At 25.8% G+C, this 19,131-nt stretch overlaps 5 protein-coding genes across 9 annotated transcripts; 3 read left to right on the top strand and 2 right to left on the bottom strand.

Annotated features, from left to right (window-relative positions):
• Positions 1-17: 17 nt before the first annotated feature.
• Positions 18-1,237, top strand: LOC122854265 (NADH-quinone oxidoreductase subunit I). The gene is made up of 4 exons (XM_044154753.1): positions 18-139; positions 372-636; positions 699-891; positions 951-1,237. Exons 1-4 carry the CDS (start codon positions 94-96, stop codon positions 1,080-1,082), a joined length of 636 nt encoding a protein of 211 aa, XP_044010688.1. The 5' UTR covers positions 18-93; the 3' UTR covers positions 1,083-1,237.
• Positions 1,238-1,609: 372 nt separating this feature from the next.
• On the bottom strand, positions 1,610-4,953 carry LOC122854263 (vacuole membrane protein 1-like). Of its 3 annotated transcripts, XM_044154748.1 has the most exons (5): positions 4,554-4,953; positions 3,925-4,261; positions 3,084-3,425; positions 2,239-3,012; positions 1,610-2,159 (listed from the first exon to the last, which is right to left on the bottom strand). In XM_044154748.1, exons 2-5 carry the CDS (start codon positions 4,084-4,086, stop codon positions 2,028-2,030), a joined length of 1,410 nt encoding a protein of 469 aa, XP_044010683.1. In that variant the 5' UTR covers positions 4,087-4,261; positions 4,554-4,953; the 3' UTR covers positions 1,610-2,027. The 3 variants fall into 3 exon arrangements, with proteins under 3 accessions (XP_044010683.1, XP_044010685.1, XP_044010684.1); XM_044154750.1 differs by lacking the exon at positions 3,925-4,261; XM_044154749.1 differs by lacking the exons at positions 3,925-4,261; positions 4,554-4,953 and adding an exon at positions 3,552-3,914.
• A 28-nt stretch (positions 4,954-4,981) lies between these two features.
• LOC122854261 (ras guanine nucleotide exchange factor P-like) lies at positions 4,982-11,205 on the top strand. Of its 2 annotated transcripts, XM_044154744.1 has the most exons (9): positions 5,004-5,160; positions 7,476-7,634; positions 7,702-7,852; positions 7,917-8,474; positions 8,812-9,578; positions 9,670-9,800; positions 9,878-10,158; positions 10,224-10,809; positions 10,881-11,205. In XM_044154744.1, the coding sequence occupies exons 2-9, from the start codon at positions 7,537-7,539 to the stop codon at positions 11,012-11,014; spliced, it is 2,706 nt and encodes a 901-aa protein (XP_044010679.1). In that variant the 5' UTR covers positions 5,004-5,160; positions 7,476-7,536; the 3' UTR covers positions 11,015-11,205. The 2 variants fall into 2 exon arrangements, with proteins under 2 accessions (XP_044010680.1, XP_044010679.1); XM_044154745.1 differs by lacking the exon at positions 10,881-11,205 and having other exon boundaries at positions 4,982-5,160; positions 9,654-9,800; positions 10,224-10,677.
• LOC122854262 (translation initiation factor eIF-2B subunit epsilon) lies at positions 9,252-13,686 on the bottom strand. Of its 2 annotated transcripts, none has more exons than XM_044154747.1 (2): positions 11,516-13,686; positions 9,252-9,352 (listed from the first exon to the last, which is right to left on the bottom strand). In XM_044154747.1, the coding sequence occupies exon 1, from the start codon at positions 13,570-13,572 to the stop codon at positions 11,518-11,520; it is 2,055 nt and encodes a 684-aa protein (XP_044010682.1). In that variant the 5' UTR covers positions 13,573-13,686; the 3' UTR covers positions 9,252-9,352; positions 11,516-11,517. The 2 variants fall into 2 exon arrangements, with proteins under 2 accessions (XP_044010682.1, XP_044010681.1); XM_044154746.1 differs by lacking the exon at positions 9,252-9,352 and adding an exon at positions 10,880-10,998.
• A 92-nt stretch (positions 13,687-13,778) lies between these two features.
• Positions 13,779-18,774, top strand: LOC122854260 (phosphatidylinositide phosphatase SAC2). The gene is made up of 9 exons (XM_044154743.1): positions 13,779-14,116; positions 14,187-14,854; positions 14,930-15,084; positions 15,154-15,326; positions 15,398-15,590; positions 15,656-15,983; positions 16,059-16,129; positions 16,553-17,298; positions 17,377-18,774. Exons 1-9 carry the CDS (start codon positions 14,020-14,022, stop codon positions 18,195-18,197), a joined length of 3,252 nt encoding a protein of 1,083 aa, XP_044010678.1. The 5' UTR covers positions 13,779-14,019; the 3' UTR covers positions 18,198-18,774.
• Positions 18,775-19,131: the final 357 nt, after the last annotated feature.

Below are 19,131 nucleotides of genomic sequence, written 5' to 3'. Positions count from 1 at the left end.
TGTTGCTATTATTACTATTATTATTATTATTATTATTATTGTTGTGTCACTTGTGTGTGTGATTTTATTATGATGATGATTTAAAAATCCAAAATGGCAAACGTTCGTATTCTTGGAAAATTTACCAATAATTTATTGGGTAAGTAGTGAAAAATTATTTACTAAATATTAAAAAACATAAACACAAGTGTTTAAAAATATATTTGTCATTATTTTTTAATAATATGACAATTTTTTTTTTTGACATTTCATGACATTGTGTAATCAATTTTGTAATCTTTAAAAAGGTTATGTTTTTTTTTTTCTATATTTTTATGATTAAATATATTTGTTGTTGTTATTAATTAATTAATAATTTTATAATTTAATAGCCAGGAAATCATTGAATGTCGCTTTACCAACATCTGGATTATGTATTCAGCCATCAAGACAAAAATATTTTATTGTAACACCAAAAGACAGTTCATTATGGGCAAATGTTGCTCCAGATGAAGGTACAAGAATCTATGCAAGAGAAATTGGTATTGGATTGTTAACAACATTACAATGTTTTTTCAAGGAACCAGTTACAATAAATTATCCATTTGAAAAAGGACCATTGAGTCCAAGATTTCGTGGTGAACATGCCTTAAGAAGGTAAATATTTATGTCTTAATTTTAAGTAAAATAATAATAATGAAATAAATATTATTATCAAGATATCCATCTGGAGAGGAACGTTGTATTGCTTGTAAATTATGTGAAGCAATATGTCCAGCTCAAGCAATAACAATTGAAGCTGAAGAACGTGCTGATGGCTCAAGAAGAACAACAAGATACGATATTGATATGACTAAATGTATTTATTGTGGTTTTTGTCAAGAAGCTTGTCCAGTTGATGCCATTGTTGAGGTAAAATAATTCATAAACAATAAGTCAATTATTATATTTAATAATTTAATTTTTTTTAGGGGCCAAATTTTGAATTTTCAACTGAAACTCATGAAGAATTGTTATATAACAAAGAAAAATTGTTAAACAATGGTGATAGATGGGAATCTGAAATAGCAAACAACATTCATGCTGATCATCTTTATCGTTGATTAATTGTCTAGTAGTATTGTATCTACCAATTTTAAATAACAACTACTATTTCTTTTTAAATCTATTTCTAGTTTCTCTGTACATGAAGATTATTATTACAAACAATAATAAATAATCTGGAATATAATAAAAATAAATTATTGTAATAAATGAATTATTATTTGATAAATTTCATAGGATGTTATTATAATTATTTAAAGGAAATTAGGATAACAATAATCATATTATTATTTTATATAAATATCACATTTTATCTTTTAAAAAATTCATTATTATTATATTCAAATACTTTTTTCACATTATTTCATTTTTCAGTTAATCATTTTTTAAATACTAAATATTAAAATGAAAAATTTTCAACTACAGTATCAAAATATTGATAATTATTTGCCATAATAATGGCTTGTGTCTTTTAATTATTATTATTTTATTTGCACTTTGATGACATTTTCATTTTTATTTTTCAAAATAAGGAATGTGTAGCTAAGGAAATTAAATTGATTTTTTTTTTTTTCATATTATCGTCGTAGTAATTATTAATTTATTAATATTATTTTTGCTAATTATTAATTAAACTCCATTAAATAATCCACTTGTGTCCTCAATTGAAAATAATTTTCGTATTTTTTTTTTTTGGCCCCGTGGATATCTCTTTTTGTTCATTTTAATTATATAACTGTATTTGAGCAAAAAAAAAAAAAAATCATTGTTCTTATTGTTACAAAAGATTATAATTTTTTTTCATCGATGAAAGAGTTATGAACAAAGAACGTGTATAATATTGTTTACATATTTACAGTTTTTTAAATGTTGATTATTGGGTAGGCTTGATTTGTGATTTTAATGTTTTTTTTTTAAACAAATTATTATTATAATGATGATGATGAATAATTAATTATCATTAATAATAATATCAAATAAAAATTGTACTAGTTGTTGTGAATTTAATCTGATGATGTCTTTGCACGTCTACGATGATGATTACGAGCAAGTGCATGAATTATTGTTATGACAAAGTAGCATACCATCATCATAACAAATTTATCAAATAGCCAAGATATCATTGTTGTTCCCTCCTGAAAATCAATTAAATCAATAATTTTAATAATTTAAATTAATTTATATTGAAAGAAAATCAAGTGTAAATTCACTTACCACTGATGATGGATTATGAAGTTTATGTTTTTGTTCAACAAGATATTTTTTTAATGGACCTTGAAATTTATTTCCAATAATTGGAATAACAGATAAAAATGAAATAACTTTATCAAGTAATTCTTCATTAAATGCAATAATAACAGCAAGTTGTTGTATATGCATTTTAACAATAGCTTTACCAATTAATGTTGCACCAAAAAATGTCCAAAATGGTATTCTATAATGTCCACATGTTAAACCAGCAAGATCAAATAGTGGATTTGGTATTGATGCACATGCAAGAATACCAAAAAATCCAGCTTTTTGTACAAAATGTTTCATAGCAAGTTTAAGTCTCATTAATATTGGTACATTTTCACCACTTTCCATAGCTTCAAGTGCTTCAAGTTCTTTTAAATCTTCTTGATCATAATCATGATTTTTATTTGTACTATTTCTAGCAGCTCTTGCCATAAAATATGGTGGTAATTCACCAAGTGCTGTACCAGCACCCCATAGCATTGATTCAATTCTAACTTTTCTCATAATATTAAATATTCCAGCAATCCATAATGGATCAATTGTATCAGGACATGATATTGAATCTGGATATGGTGGTTCTGGAAAATTTAAACCACCACATTCATATGCAGCCATTGTAACTGCTGCAATATGTGGTCCAAGATAAAGTACAAATGTATGAAGACCTGTACCAAGACCAACACTTGATAATACACCAAGACCAATCCAATAAAACCACCATATTAAACTATTTTCCCATAATTTAATTATCTATTAAAAAAGAAATTAATTAATTTATTAACAAATTTATTTATAATTAAAAAACAACAAAAATATTATACCTGTTGATGTGGACCAGTTAAATTTCTTAATACTAAAAATAGCCCAATGAAAAATATTAAACTCCATACTGTTTTTTTATATTCAAATGTTCTTTTAGCTAAACTAATTGTATCAATTAATAATTCTCTGATGAAATAATTTAATGTTGTTATTGGATGTGTCCATAATGTTAAATTATCAGAATCAATATTATCACCATCATCAATAACATTTTTTACTTTATTATTAATTGATTTATCATCATTTGCTTTTGTTTTATTTGAATCATTTAAATTATTTGATTCTTTTATTCTTTTAATTGCTGTTTTTCCCTCCATAGTGTGTTGTTCAAGTCGAGTTATCTATTATTTTTTTTAAATCAAACAAACAAGAAAAAATCACAAAATTAGTTAAATTATTATTAAATGTTTCTCACAAATATATATAAAAAACAAATAAACACTTTGATAAATAATAATAATATTTACAATGCTCATGTCAATGACTAAATAATCATTTTTTTTAGTTGTATTATTGTCTGTGGATGCAACACGAGTGTACATTTATTAATTAATAAAATAATATAGCTACACATTGACTAAACTAAACTACTGTGGTGGTGATAAAAAATGACAGTGATTGTGGTGTATTGTGTAGTGAGGAATTGAATTTATTGGTCATTGAAAAAGTCAGGCCAATTGAATGAGTCAAGGGTCAAATGTCTATTCATTCCCCTTCCCAATTATTTTTATTTGTTGATTATGAATCAAATTAAAAACAGAAGAAAAAAAAAACAAGACGATGATGAAAATAAAAACCAAGAGAAAACATGCTATTATGAGGGAGCATCAAAGATTGTACCATGTCAGCTTTTCTTCCAGCAATAGACAATCCACGTTCCCTCAGCATTATTCTAAGTCGATCTCTTGTGTATTTTCCAAAATTATCAATTGTCTCCAAGTCATCTTGGCTATTTGATCCATTTGATTCAAATTGTTTTCGACCTACCCTTTTTCTCACCATTTTATTTTATATTTTTTTTTTATTAAAAATACCTAATTATTTATCAATTAATATTTTAATAATTGTAGTAAATTTTTTTTTTTTTTATCAATTATAGATGAGGTTATGTTTTTTGATAATTATTTTTCTTTTTTTTTCTTCAAGTAAAATATCCAATATCCAAATAGTTTAATTGCTACAAATAAAATTTTTATTAAAAAATCAAAGCGATAAATTCAATTTGTTAGTTACAAAAACAAAAACAACAACATATTTTTTTAATAGCAAAAAAAAAAAAGAAAATAATAATAATTAATAAAATGCTTAATTACTAATATGAGTATTTTTTTTTTTTTAAATAAATAACGTGGATATTTATAGGCCACGTAAGTACCTGGAAATAGCTGAATCACAAATATCAAACAAAGAATATAAAAATAAATTTAAAAAACAATAAAATTATATATATTTTTTTGATTATTATTTACCTTACTTGACGACACACACAATAACTGATGACAATTGATTAATGAAAAGCCTCTTGTTTGATCATTACAATTTAAAAAACAAGTTAAAACTTTTTTTACGTGAAAAAAAAATGGGTTTTTTTTTTGTTATTTTGGAGCCACGTCAATCAACACACACCAACAATTCCAAAAAAATTTTTTAATAAACCCTTAAGTCATTTAATAACATACAAGTGTTTTTTTTTTTTAATTTTTTAAATCTCTATTAAATTGATTAATTAATATTACATGTATGTATTTATATACACACAATGACAATTCATAAATACAATTGTCAAAAAAGTGAAAAGAAAAAAAAAAACAAATCTAAATTTTATCGTGCCAACAAGCACTCTCTCTAACCAAAGTGTTTTTTTTTTTATTATTATATTCTGTAAATATGTGCGTGCGCATTTAATTATTTCGAGGATTTTGATTGGCTGACGCCATGTTTGTCTGGGAAAATTTTGAATATTTAAATCCATGAATTTCGTAGTCATCACCATTGTGTATAGAAAAACACACGGGAGATGATGATGATGATGATGATGAATAGCGGTCAAGGTCTGACCTGGACTTGCAGGAGAGGGTGCGTATGATGGTGATGGAAGAAAATTAAGGGGTGGTGGTGATGATGGTGGTGATACAGCCATACAGGATTCTGCACACCTGTAGGTGGGGAGAAAACACAAAAAAAAAAGAAGGATATACCATGTAATTTTGATCACACACACATATAAAATTATTGTTATATTGTGGGTGGTTGGGTGGATGTAGGTATAGACTTATTTGACGCGTGTCAACTATGTACAAAGATATAGTGTATATAATATAAGCACAAGCAGTAATACAACCAATACAATTGCAAAAAGTAAAAGAGGAGAAACAAGGGGTTGTGCCAGCTAGTGTGTGCATTTAGTTAGCCAACTTATGTTAGTTAGTTTGTTAGTTTGTTACATACGGCCACCTGTCGATCGGTCAGTACATATTCAACTACACAATAAAAAATTTAACTAACAGTTTACTTGGTAATTTTAAATTCAATCATTACGAATTATATCAACGAATTTTAGCATGTGTTAACTTGTTGAAATATCCAAAAAATATATCATACAAATTTAATGTACTAATTAATTAATAATTAATATTTTAATATAATTTAATAATTTTTAGCTGCTTTTTTGTTTAAATTGATTTTTTATCAACAAAATTTTTAAGGTCATATTAAATTATGTCAATGTAATTTGTCCTTGAATTGTTTTAAATTAAATAAATAAATAATTTACATATTTTTTATTTTTTATTATTTTAAATATTTAAAATTAAAAATTAAACTATATTGTGTATTGGAAAATTGTGACAGCTGGCTGAAAGCCTGTTGAGTATATCCTGTTGCAGATAACACACGTATATATATATTTATCAAGGTCCACAGTTGTTTAACATCAATCTCATTGCACCCACCCAACCACCCACCCATCTACTCTAGGTACACGTATCATATTTTCATTTATTTTTTCATTTAATTAAATATATACTTTCTTCAGCTTTATTAGCCTAGACCAATGATGAGAAAATAAAACAAAGAAAAAAAATCATTAACAGCAATCTATTGTCTATAAATATTGTATATACTGACAACATCAAGTGATGTGCGTTCATCATCATCATCATTATCATCAAATACATTTCCTCGATACGTCAATAATTTTCTGTCTTTTTTTATTCTTCAGGGTTTATTTTTATATATAAAGCAGATATTGATAAAGCAGATTTTTTATCTTATTGCAACAAATGCATCTAGGCTTGCAACAAAAAACCTTTTATTTATACATTATTATTTATTATTTCATTTGATTTATAAACATGCGTGTTATTTAATATTGTTTACCGGTAAATTTAATAATAACCGGAAGGAAAAAAAAACAAGGGAAAAATACGTGATTGGATATATAAATAAAATAAATACACACGCACTCAGTCATCAAAGCAACCCTAAAAAAAAATTTAACACCATGGTGGTGGTGGCGATGGTGATGATGATGATAAGAGAAAAAAAAAAAAAAAAATCGAGCGACCCCGGTCGTTCAAGGTTGACCTTGAGTTTGCTTGCTTGGGGATATCATCGTGTACATATATACATAACACACAAGTAAAATTTACGTTGTTATGTTATGGGGCTATAGGGCCATGGGGCCATGGTCATGCACCACACGCAGACTCGCAATATCATATCGCTATCTTTATCTGTTGACGTATTTTATCAGCTTTCCTTTGGCTTTCCCTATTTTATCCTGTATTTTTTTTTTTTTTCTCTCAAGGGGAATGTATTTTGTTGGCTGGTTGGTTGGGGACAGACCAGGACAGACAGAGCTCAATTAGGTCATCCAGGGAAAATTCTACATTCACTGTCACGCGCACAAATGAAATCTATTTTTTGTATTTTTTTTTTTTTTTCTCTTTCACTTTTGTTTCCTTAATTATTTATATTTATTTTTTTCTTTTTACAATAGCAAGTTTTAACAATGCTTGGGATGTTCCATTTAATATGCATCACACAACATTCTCATTTATCATGTTTCCGAATGACCGAATTTCAAAACTCTCATTGTTTCATTATAATATCATCATAAGTTTTACCAATAAAAATAGAAAATTATTATATGAAAATGATGATGATAAAAATTGATATTATATTTTTTTTAATTTAATTTTTTATAAATAAATTAAAAATTTATCATCAATTTTATATGTATACACTTGATTAAGTGAATTATTTGATTTTGTCAAATAGCTAGCTGGGGGCCAATTGTATCCTATTGATAAATTTATTACATGAAAATTAAAACTAATTGAAAAAAGGAAAAATAAATTTAAAAAAATACTTGATTTTATTTTTTCCAGCTGAGGAAAAGATGGAAATGATTAATAATAATAACAACAAAAGGATATTATTATTTTGAATATGGATAATTATTATTTGAATTCTTCATCGGGCTCAGCAAGAACCAAAAGTGCTAAATGGGTTTGCCCGAATGATCGTCAATTAGCTTTGAGAGCAAAGTAATATATATATTTTATATATTTTTAAATTTTGAATATATAATATTAAATTTATTATATTATTTAGATTAAAAACTGGATGGTCAGTTAAAAGTGCATCATTAGATTCACGTAGTTTTGATTATTCACGTTATTCAACAGCATCATGTCCCGGAAATTTATCATCTACAAAAAACAATCAACCACTTACCGAAGAAGAACGCGAAAGAATAATCGAGGTAAATAAATTAACAAATATATTTGAAATATATTACGCTTTAATTTAATTAAATTATATTTAAGGTAATAAAAAAAGCAGATGCTTTGGATTTATCAGAACAAGAACGCGTTGGAAAACTTGTTGATCGTTTAGAAAATATGAAAAAAAATGTAACAGTTGTAACATCAACAAGAGCAAGTGGTAGAAATTGTGCAAGTCGTTGTATTCGTGGCAACAAATGTGTATGTTGTTGTGCATTATGTGGTGAAAAATTTTCAGTACTAGGTGCTGGTCCAGGATTATGTCGTGATTGTCGTAATTATGTTTGTCAAAAATGTGGTATTGAAACAACAACATCAACATCATCAACAAATATTAATACAAATACATTATCAACATCACCATCAGCAGCAACAAATACTGGACAACAACAACCACAACAACAACAACAAACAACGACAATAACAATTGGATCAACAACAAATTTAACAGATAATGTTAAGCAACAACAACAACAACCAACAACACCACCAGCTAAAATATTTCTTTGTCGTATTTGCACAGAGACACGAGAAATGTGGAAAAAAAGTGGTGCTTGGTTCTTCAAAAGTCTACCAAAATATGTTTTACCCGAAAAAAAGGTATAATTTAATTTTTATTTATTTATTTATCACTAGTTTAATTATTGTCAATCAATATTTTATTATTAATTTTAATTAAATAAAAAGTAATACGGGCTGAATCAATTAAATTTAAAATACAGGTCACTCGTATTATCACCACATTACCACAGAAAATAAATATATAACTCGTCTTGTATTTTATCGAGATAAATATATATATTATATATTTAACACTGTTAGTATTAAATTTCCGATATGATTATAATTGATAATGAATATTATTGACATTGACATTGATAAAAATTGATAATTTAATAATAAAATTTATTTTGTTGTTTGTTTATGAATATAATAGCCAAGAGGTGGATCAAGAGGAAGTCACTGGACTCTTGCTGGTGGATCACGTTCATTGGAACCATCTGAACTTGATTCATCATCAGATGAAGATTTATCACGTCGTCCAACTAGAACAAGATCATTTTTATTCTACAGCAAATCTTTAGATCCATCATCATCATCATTAGATCAAAATAAACAAAATAATAATGATTCAGATGTTGATACAGATAAATCATCAAGAAAAGGATCATTTTTAAATTTAAATGTTCCTGATAATAATCAACAACAACAAAATATACTTTTATCACCACAAAATCAATTAATGGTACCAAATACATCATCAGCATTTTCAACATCACCAACATCACCATCACCATCATCATCTTTATCACCAGTACCAAGATCACGTTCATCAAGTCGTTTACGTGATCAAAAAGAATCACAATCATCATCATCATCGTCATCACCTCCACCACCACCACCGCCATCAACATCAACATCACAATCATCAATATTTTATATACCATTTCCATCAATAATTGGTGGTAGTTGTGAATCTATCAATAACAATAATAACAATAATAATAATAATGATAATAATAATAACAATAATAATGGAAAAATAATTCTTATGACAAGTAATAATAATAGTAATAATAGTTATAATAACAATAATAATAAAATTATTAGTGGTGAAAGAAAAAGCTCAATACAAGAAAAAAAAGAAGAAATAAATAATATGATAGATAATAATAATGGAACAAGAAAATCAAGAAGACAAAGGTATGATAAATAATATTTATTATTATTTTTTAAACATTAGGCTTCGTATTTCGTTGTTTTTGTAATATACTTTAGTGATTCAACGCTCCAGTATCAACAGCAGCAGCAGCACCAGCATCAGCAACATCAACAACAACAACGAGATGGAAAACATGTATTATCAACGAGACCAAGATCAAAGTCCACAACGTCATTATCAACAACGAATGGAAAATCCATCAGGTAATTTTTAATAATATTAATAATATGTCTTTTTGAAGATGATGATGATGATTAATTAATTGTTTATCATCGTTTAGGAATGGAGAAGAACGAACAAAAGAATTACGGAAATCTAGAGATAACACTACGATACGAACCACTGTATCATTGTCTTCAGTGCAAAGTGGAACGTGCAAAGGGTCTACGTGCAACGGACATACAGGGACACACGGATTCATATTGCAAACTGAATGTGTTACCAATAGACGAGGAGGACAAGAAAACAATACGAAAATGTCAGAGAACAAAGACAGTATACAAGACACGAGATCCAGAATACAACGAGCAGCTCAACTTTTACGAAATCATCGAGAACGACGTAATATATAATATATATTTTTATCATTATATTTATAATTATTTATATTTAATTTATATTTATAGTTGAAGACAAACAAAGCATTGCACGTATTAATAGTATTGGACGATGTGGGAGGCCGGGATTGTCTAGGAGAAGTCAAATTTCCCTTGCGAGAACTACAGCCTTGTCAAACGAAATATTACAACGTTATACTGGAGGAACATCAGGATTTGAACAATCAGGACAAGCTAATATGGGGAGAGGACATGAGCAACGGTCGAGGAAAAATTCAATTGAGTCTGACATACAACACACGTCGACGTGCACTATTAGTAAACATACAACGTGCAAATAATTTACTTCCAATGGACAGCAATGGATTGTCTGATCCATTTGTCAAACTTTGTTTAACACGTGATATTATAAATACTAAAAAATTATCATCAACATCATTAATGCCAAATTCAACAAGTCCAAAAAAAAAATTATCACCAAAAAAAATACCAAAAATGAGTGGTATTACACATACAAGCTCTGTCAAATGGAAAACATTAAATCCCGAATGGAATGAAGATTTTTATTTCGATACAAGATTAACAGAATTAACAGAGTATGCATTGGTCATAACACTTTGGGATAAAGATTTTGGAAAAAGCAATGATTATCTTGGTAATATTAATAATAGTTACTGAAAAATAATTGGCATTATTGTGTAATTAATTTTCTTTTTAAATTAACAGGTGGACTTGTGTTAAGCTGCAACAGCAAAGGAGCAAGATTACATCAGTGGATTGATGCTATTAAATTTCCTGATCATCGTCATCAAGCAAGTCACGAGTTGACCGAGGATATCACACTCTACAAAACAAATTGATCATCATGAATTATACATTATATTATATTTAAAAAAAAAACAAAAACAAACCTTCCTAAGAGTCAAATATTAATGAAAAAAAAAAAACATAATCCTAAGTGTCTAAAATCTAAAAGAGAAATAACTTAATGAGCCAAAGATACTTTTAATCTAAAAAAATAATTATAATCAAAGAAAAAAAAAAAAAATCGCACAATCATAATTGTGCCACCTTGTCTTTGTTTCAATTGAAAAAAAAAAAAAATGATAACAATCAATCTTAATATTTAAAAATTAAACTTTATGTCTGTTGAGTCGTTCGAGTTTGTTGAATATTATAATAATATATTTGAATCAAATAAAGTAACAATTAATCAACTCGTTACAAGCTAAATGATTCAGGAATAAAAAACAATCAATAAAATTAAAATATGGAAAATTCTTATTTATTATTAACAAATATTTTATCTCAATATTTAAAATACATTTATTAATAATAATAATAATAGGATAAATATTTACTTTTAATCATCATCAGATTCAGAAGAGGAGTCTTCTTCAGCTTCTTGAAGCCATGTAATAAAAGGTTGAGCAGCTAAACGTATTTTTTGATGAATATCTTGATCATTTTCATCAGTATTTGCATCAAGTTTATACCAATCAATAATTTTATCTTCACTGAGTATATCTTTATCATAAAAAATATGTAATATATTTCTTGTTATAGTTAATAGCTCATTTGTCGAAGCAGCAACTTCTTCAAATGCCTTTAAACAATCATCCTGGGCATCATCACTTTTAATGTAGTTGAGTAATATTGCATGAAAATAATTAATCATTACCATTAGAACTTTTTGATAGTTGACATTATTAATTTGTGTTTTATTATCATTCAAATAATGAAATGGTAACATTAATATTGCCTTAACAACATTGTATGACACCTCACGAACTGATACATTGTAAGCATATCTTGATGAATTAATTTCTAATATTAAATTATCACAATTTAATTTATCCTGATAGCCACGTAATAAACTATCAATAACTTCTGATAAAAATACATCAGTATCATCTGGTACTGGTGAATTTAGTCTTGAATCATCATCTTCATCATCATCTTCATAATCATTATCATAATTCTCTTCATCATTATCATCAGTTGTTGGTTCATCATTGTTATCATCTTCATCATCACCAACAACACCAACATCAATTAATTTCTTTTTAAAATATACAAAATTTTTATTACTATTGTCATTGTCATTGTCATCATCATTATCATCATCATCACTTGTATTTTTTTCATACATTTTTTTAGATTGTATAATTTTTTGTTGATAATTATATTGAAATATTGTATAATCATATGATGAATCTGGATTTAAAATAGTAACATCATTTGATAATATACAAGCATCTAATTTACCATTAGTTTCAACAATACAATTATTTAATAAAACTGAATTTTTAATAATACAATTATTTGATATTTTAATGTTATTAAATATATATGAATTTTCAATTTTAACATTATCACCAATAATACAATTTTCACCAATAACTGAACGTATTATTTTTGTATTTTTACCAAGAATACTTTTTTTACCAATAATTGTTTGATTTTCAAGTATACAACCTCTTGCTAATACACATGTTGGATGTTTATAAATATTACGTGTATTACAAGTTATACCTTGAAGTGGTGGTAATACATCTGGTGTTAATGGATAAGCTTGTCTTTGTAATATATCATGACTTAATATATGATAAGCTGACCAAGATGTTATTGGTAATGCATATTCATCTGATTTTAATGATTGCCAATAAATTCGTGAATCAAGTATTTCTTCATTCATTAATACACCTTTTATAAAATCTTCCATTGTTTGAAAATCAAAATTATCAGCAAATAATGGTAACACAGCTGATGAACACATGTAAACATGAGTATCAATGTATCCAGTATTAATAACAATTTCTTCATGCTCCAAAAACCATTCCAATTCAAATTTAATTTTTTTTTCATGCAAATCAGGTTTTTGATAAAATAAAATACGTTTATTTTGTTTATTTGCAACAACAATACATGATTCATTTTTTAATAATGATTGATTTGTTGATCCAATATTTCTTAGTATTAATGTCATTGCATTACCTTTATCTTTTTCACGTTTAGCTTTATGTAAATCCATGTGTAATGATAAATTAGCATTTATAAATGCATCACCTCTTATTAATATAAAATCACCACGTATTATACCTTTTGCATCAATATCTCTTAATGCATCACCAAATGATCTACAACCCTCTGACAATACCAATGATACAATTATATTTTTATAATTTTTATTTGTTATATAATTTTTTAAATCATCAATATAATTACTGCAATATAAAAATACTTCTTGTACACCACATTGTTCAAGTGTTTTAATAAGATAATCAAATAAATTTATATTAACAACTGGTGTTAATATACTTGGATAAATTGTATCCAATGGTGTTAAATTATTTTTAAAATCATCAGCAATTACAAGTGCTTGTAATACTTCTTGTTTTAAATCTTTTTTCGACATTTTTTTAATTATTTAATTAATTAACAATTACAAGACAGATAAACTAATTTTTTATTTGTATTGCATCAGCTGGACATCAGCAAGATCAGCAATTACATGTAGATTTTATAGGTTATATTTTACATAAAAGTACACAGAGAGAGAGAGGAGTGATGATGAAAGTGCGCAAACTCATTTGAAATGAGAGGAAAGCCCTCCCAAACGTCAAAATAAATAAATAAATAAAGTCAGTTGTTCTTGTTGTGGGAGGATAATAAAAAAAAATATTAATAATATCCTTCAATTTATATGAGTCATAATAAATATTCAACGAAAGCTTATAATCATTAAATATTACATGTACTATTTTTATTGACAACGATTATATTTTATATACTATTTGTTTCTTTTGAAGATAATATATATTAAAACTTTAAAATCTGTCAAATTGTATTATTCATATTTAATATGGAATTATTTCGAAGTGACACACATTTTATATTTGTTCAAGAAAGACATAATCTTTGGTGTGACAGAATAACTGGTGAATTATCAGCAAAATCAGGCAAGTTATTATGATTTTTTTTTAATGATAAATTTTATAATTTAATAATAATTTTTTTGTGTTGTTTTAGATTGGGAATGGGCATCAGCAAGTAATTTAGAATGTCTTGGTATATTTTATGGTATTATTGGAAAAATTGAACAGTCATCATTTATGGAACCACGAATAATGTTGATTAAAGAAGTAACAAATATTGGAGAATTACATGGTAATAAAATTATTTATAAAATTAAATCAGTTGGATTTTTAAATATTGGAGCTGATAATAATGATTTAAATTTAACACCATGTAAAAAACATGGTGATATATCAAAATTAACATCAACATCATCATCATTAATTGGTGGTGGTGGTGGTTTATTTGAAACACAACAAAAAACAGGTCTTGCTAAAACTTGGGGTAATTTTAAAAGCATGACAAATACTATTAAAAATACAACACAACATGCTGCTGCAATAGCAACATCACAAGTTAAATCAACAGTTATTAAACGTTCAAATAATAATTTAAAAGATAGAGAAAAATTTGAAAAAAGAATTATTGATGAATTGACGAAAATATTTGGTGAAACTGATTCATTTTTTTTTTGTCAAACTGGTGATATTACAAATTCATTACAAAGATTAAAAAACATGAAAATTAATGATGATTCAATTGATGATAAGCCAATTTGGAAAATTGTTGATGATAGATTTTTTTGGAATAAACACATGTTAAAAGACATCATAAATTTAAATGTAAGTATTGAAATTATGTACGTATTTATTCTCAAGCTATAATCAATAATGTCATTGTTGTTATTGTTATTATAGAATGAGGCTGCAAATCATTGGATATTACCAATAATTCAAGGCTACATACAAATTGAAAAATGCAAAGTAGAAGTTGGTTTTGATGGTCAAGCAATTTATGAGACATTTAATCTTGCAATAATATCAAGAAGAAGTAGATTTCGTGCTGGTACAAGGTAAATAATAATACAATTAATGACATTAAATTATAGATAAATTAATTTTACATGTCTTTAATTTAAAAGATACAAAAGAAGAGGTGTTGATGATGATGGTAAATGTGCAAATTATGTTGAGACTGAACAATTGGTATGGTATCATGATCATCAGGTGTCATTTGTACAAGTACGTGGTAGTGTACCAGTATATTGGTCACAGCCTGGATATAAATATAAACCACCACCTCGTATTGATAAAGGTAAATAAAATAAAATAAAATAAAACAATATAAAATTTGTATTTTATTTATTTATTATTTTTAATATCAAGATGAAGCAGAAACTCAAATTGCATTTGAAAAACATTTTCAAGAAGAATTATCATGTTATGGTCCAATTTGTATTATTAATTTAGTTGAACAAAGTGGAAAAGAAAAAATTATTTGGGATGCATATAATAATCATGTTATTAATTATAATAATCCAAATATTACATATACAACATTTGATTTTCATGAATATTGGTAAGTTAATTGTCATTGCTATTAAAATAATTATTATTGATAATTTATAATTATTATTTTTACAGTCGTGGTATGCATTTTGAAAATCTTCAAATTCTTGTTAATGCACTTGCTGGTGTACTTGGTGAAATGGGTTATTGTTGGTATGATAATCAAGGACCAATATGTACACAAAAAAGTGTATTTAGAATAAATTGTATTGATTGTTTGGATAGAACAAATGTCGTACAAACAGCTCTTGGTAAAACAGTTATGGAAATGCAATTTTCAAAGCTAGGCCTTATTCCACCTGATGGAACACTACCAACTGATATTCGTCAAACATTTCAGCTACTTTGGGCAAATAATGGTGATATTATAAGTAAACAATATGCTGGAACAAATGCACTTAAAGTAATTATTTATTTTGATAAAGAAATTACTAAAAAACTTAATTGTTAATAATTAATATTTATTTTTCATTTCAAGGGTGATTATACAAGAACTGGAGAAAGAAAATTTAGTGGTTTAATGAAAGATGGTGTTAATTCAGCAAATAGGTAATTATGTTAATAATTAAATTTTAATTTTAGTATTGCTAATTACTATTATTCCTAGACACAATGATCCTTTTACTCGTATAGATATTATCAGCAACATTTTTTGGATGATATTCGTCAAGCAGCAATTGACATGACACTTGGTTATCCAATTGATTATAATAATAACAACAATAACTGGTCAAATTATATCACGACAATTGACAATTGTTGTCGTGATTTAATACCAATAAGACCATTTAATACACATAATATTCAACTCTCAACATATCCAGAATTTATATTATTTAAATTAATTTATAATTTAAATAAATTTGTGTTTAATAGATTTATCAATAAAATCCCAACAATTAATTACAATCAAATTGATAATTAATAAACGTTATACGTACATTTTTTTTTTGTTTTTTTTTTTTTGTTTAGGTATTATTTAAATCGTTTTAAAGATGTTTATCGTCAAGCTAGTATTGATTTAATGCTTGGTCATTCAATAAATGAAGATATATTTCATGAAAAAACAGAAGAAGAAGATAATTCAGCAACAGCATTTCATGTTAAATTACTTATTGAAGATTGTAAAAAATTATTAATACCAGATCCAGATGTTATACTTGGAAGTTGGGGTTTAATTGATGCTGATCCAGTAACTGGTGATCCAAATGAAACTGAAATGGATACAATATTAATATTAACAAAAGATAGTTATTATGTAGCTGATTATGATGATCAAATTGATAAAGTTACAAATTATCAAAAAGTACTATTACATGATCTTGTTATGATTGAATTTGGACAACCAGAAAATAATTTTGCATTATTTAAAAATAAACAACATCATTGTATAAGAATTAATTATAAAATTTCAAATGAATATGGATATTTTCATATGTTTAGAAGTACAAATTTAAGATTTTTTAATAATATGGCTGTTGTTATTAAAAATGATGAAGAAACAATTGAATCAATGAAAGCAATTTGTGAAGCATTTACAGTTGCTATTGAAATATCTGGTATGACTAAAATACCAATGTCAATTAATGTACCATTGGATAAAAGAACAAGTAAAGTAGTCAAAGAAAAAGGCTCAACTGGGCTATTGGATGTTTCATCATTTCCTCAATTAACAAGAAATCTTTCAGAAACACAATTGTTGGCATTAAAAAGTGCAGGTAATTTATTTATTTTTTGCTTAACATGTTTACACTTAAAAATTTTGAATAGGTATTAATTATTTATTTTTTATCAAGGTTCAAAAGCACTTGAACAATTTAGTAAATTAAATAAACTAAGCAGTACTTTTGGTGGATCAAAAAAAGATAAATGTCAAAAACCAAAATTTACAATGGGAAATACTGAAATATCAAAACAACAAAATGATGAAGATGACGAAGATGATAATGACAGTATTGACAGTAGTTTTTGTCCTCTAGAATACTCTGGTGAAATTGAAAAAAATCCAGATAAAATAATTCAACATGTAGAAGTTGCAATTGATGGATTAAATTTTATTTCAACAACATCATCATCAACACAAGGTCAGCTTGAAAGAAAAACAACACCAGAAATAACAATTCAAGATGTTACATTTACTGATGTTGATGGTGATGCTGTTGATGCTGCTGCTGCTGATGATGATGATAAAAAAAAAGAAAGAATTAAATCACCACCATCAACATTAAATCTCATTAAAAATATAAGTCATTCATCAAGTGAAGTTGATGGTAATAATTCAATAAAAGTTGATGAATGTGGACAAAAAAAAAGAAGTTGTTCACAGCATGATTTAATTGTTAATAATATGACAACTTCACATAGTGAATCTGCTATTAAATTTAACTCAAATAGTCTTGCTAGTCCTCAATCTGTTGCAAATACAACCAAAGAAATTCTTTCTCCATTTTCAAAATTTGCCAAAGGTGTACAAACATTTGGAGCTAATTTAGATCCACGTAAATTAAAAAGTGGACAAATTTCTGTTGGTAAACCACTTTCTGATCAACATATTAATCAGAGACAAAAACTTATTGAACGTTGGACAAATTGCAAATCAATTTTAATTGCATTGTAAATTTATTTATTTATTTTAATAAATAAATAAATAAATAATAGCTTAAATTATTAAATAAAAATAGATGAAAATATATCGTTAGTCAATTATGTACATAAAAATATAAATTGTTTAGAATATAATCAACGGTAGATTGTCTAATCTATAAAATGAAAAATTAGTAAAAGTTATCAAATAATAAGACAGTCAATATTATCATATAAATTAATTACATATACCTACACAATTGATGAAGTATTCATATGGGTAGCAAATATTTATGATGTGTCTCTGTTAAAAAACCAACAAGTATTTCAATTTATTTTTTGACAAAAAAGTCTTTGCAGTATTTTATATATAATTTTTATCTTTTATTGAAAATTTCGAATGTCGACATTGATATATTTTTTAAAATTATATTATTTTTAAAATTATTATATACTTGAAAAAGAAGACATATATTATATCAAACACATGTTCAAGAATTATTATTATATAAAAAAAAAAAAAATGTAATTTTCTTTTTCAGTCGATCTTATACGATTTGTATTCCTTTCTTTCAATGTAATAAATAAATTTTATTTATATTAAAAAACAATAAGCTTTTTAAAACGTTAAATACCTCTTTGTCCATTCTGTTATCCTAATACAAAACTTCCTAAATAATAATTCCTATAAATTTTAAGAAAATATTTTTAATTATTATTTATTAATAATAATTAATTTTTTAACAGGTATGTAGAATGAGCAAAGAGGTATTTCATTTTATTTATAGTTTACCTCCCACAATTAGTACATAATTTAATTTGTAAATTATTCAAATATAAAAAAGCAAAAATTAAAACTAAATTGACAAAATAAAACAGTAAATGCTTCTATTCAATTACCAACTTGTAATATATAAATTGTATAATAATATAATTGAATGAATAAAGTGCTTACTAAAAATAATAAT

The sequence above is a fragment of the Aphidius gifuensis genome, linkage group LG4, assembly GCF_014905175.1.
Source record: "Aphidius gifuensis isolate YNYX2018 linkage group LG4, ASM1490517v1, whole genome shotgun sequence".
Taxonomy (NCBI): domain Eukaryota; kingdom Metazoa; phylum Arthropoda; class Insecta; order Hymenoptera; family Braconidae; genus Aphidius; species Aphidius gifuensis.
This window is presented reverse-complemented; position numbering and strand designations above follow the sequence as displayed.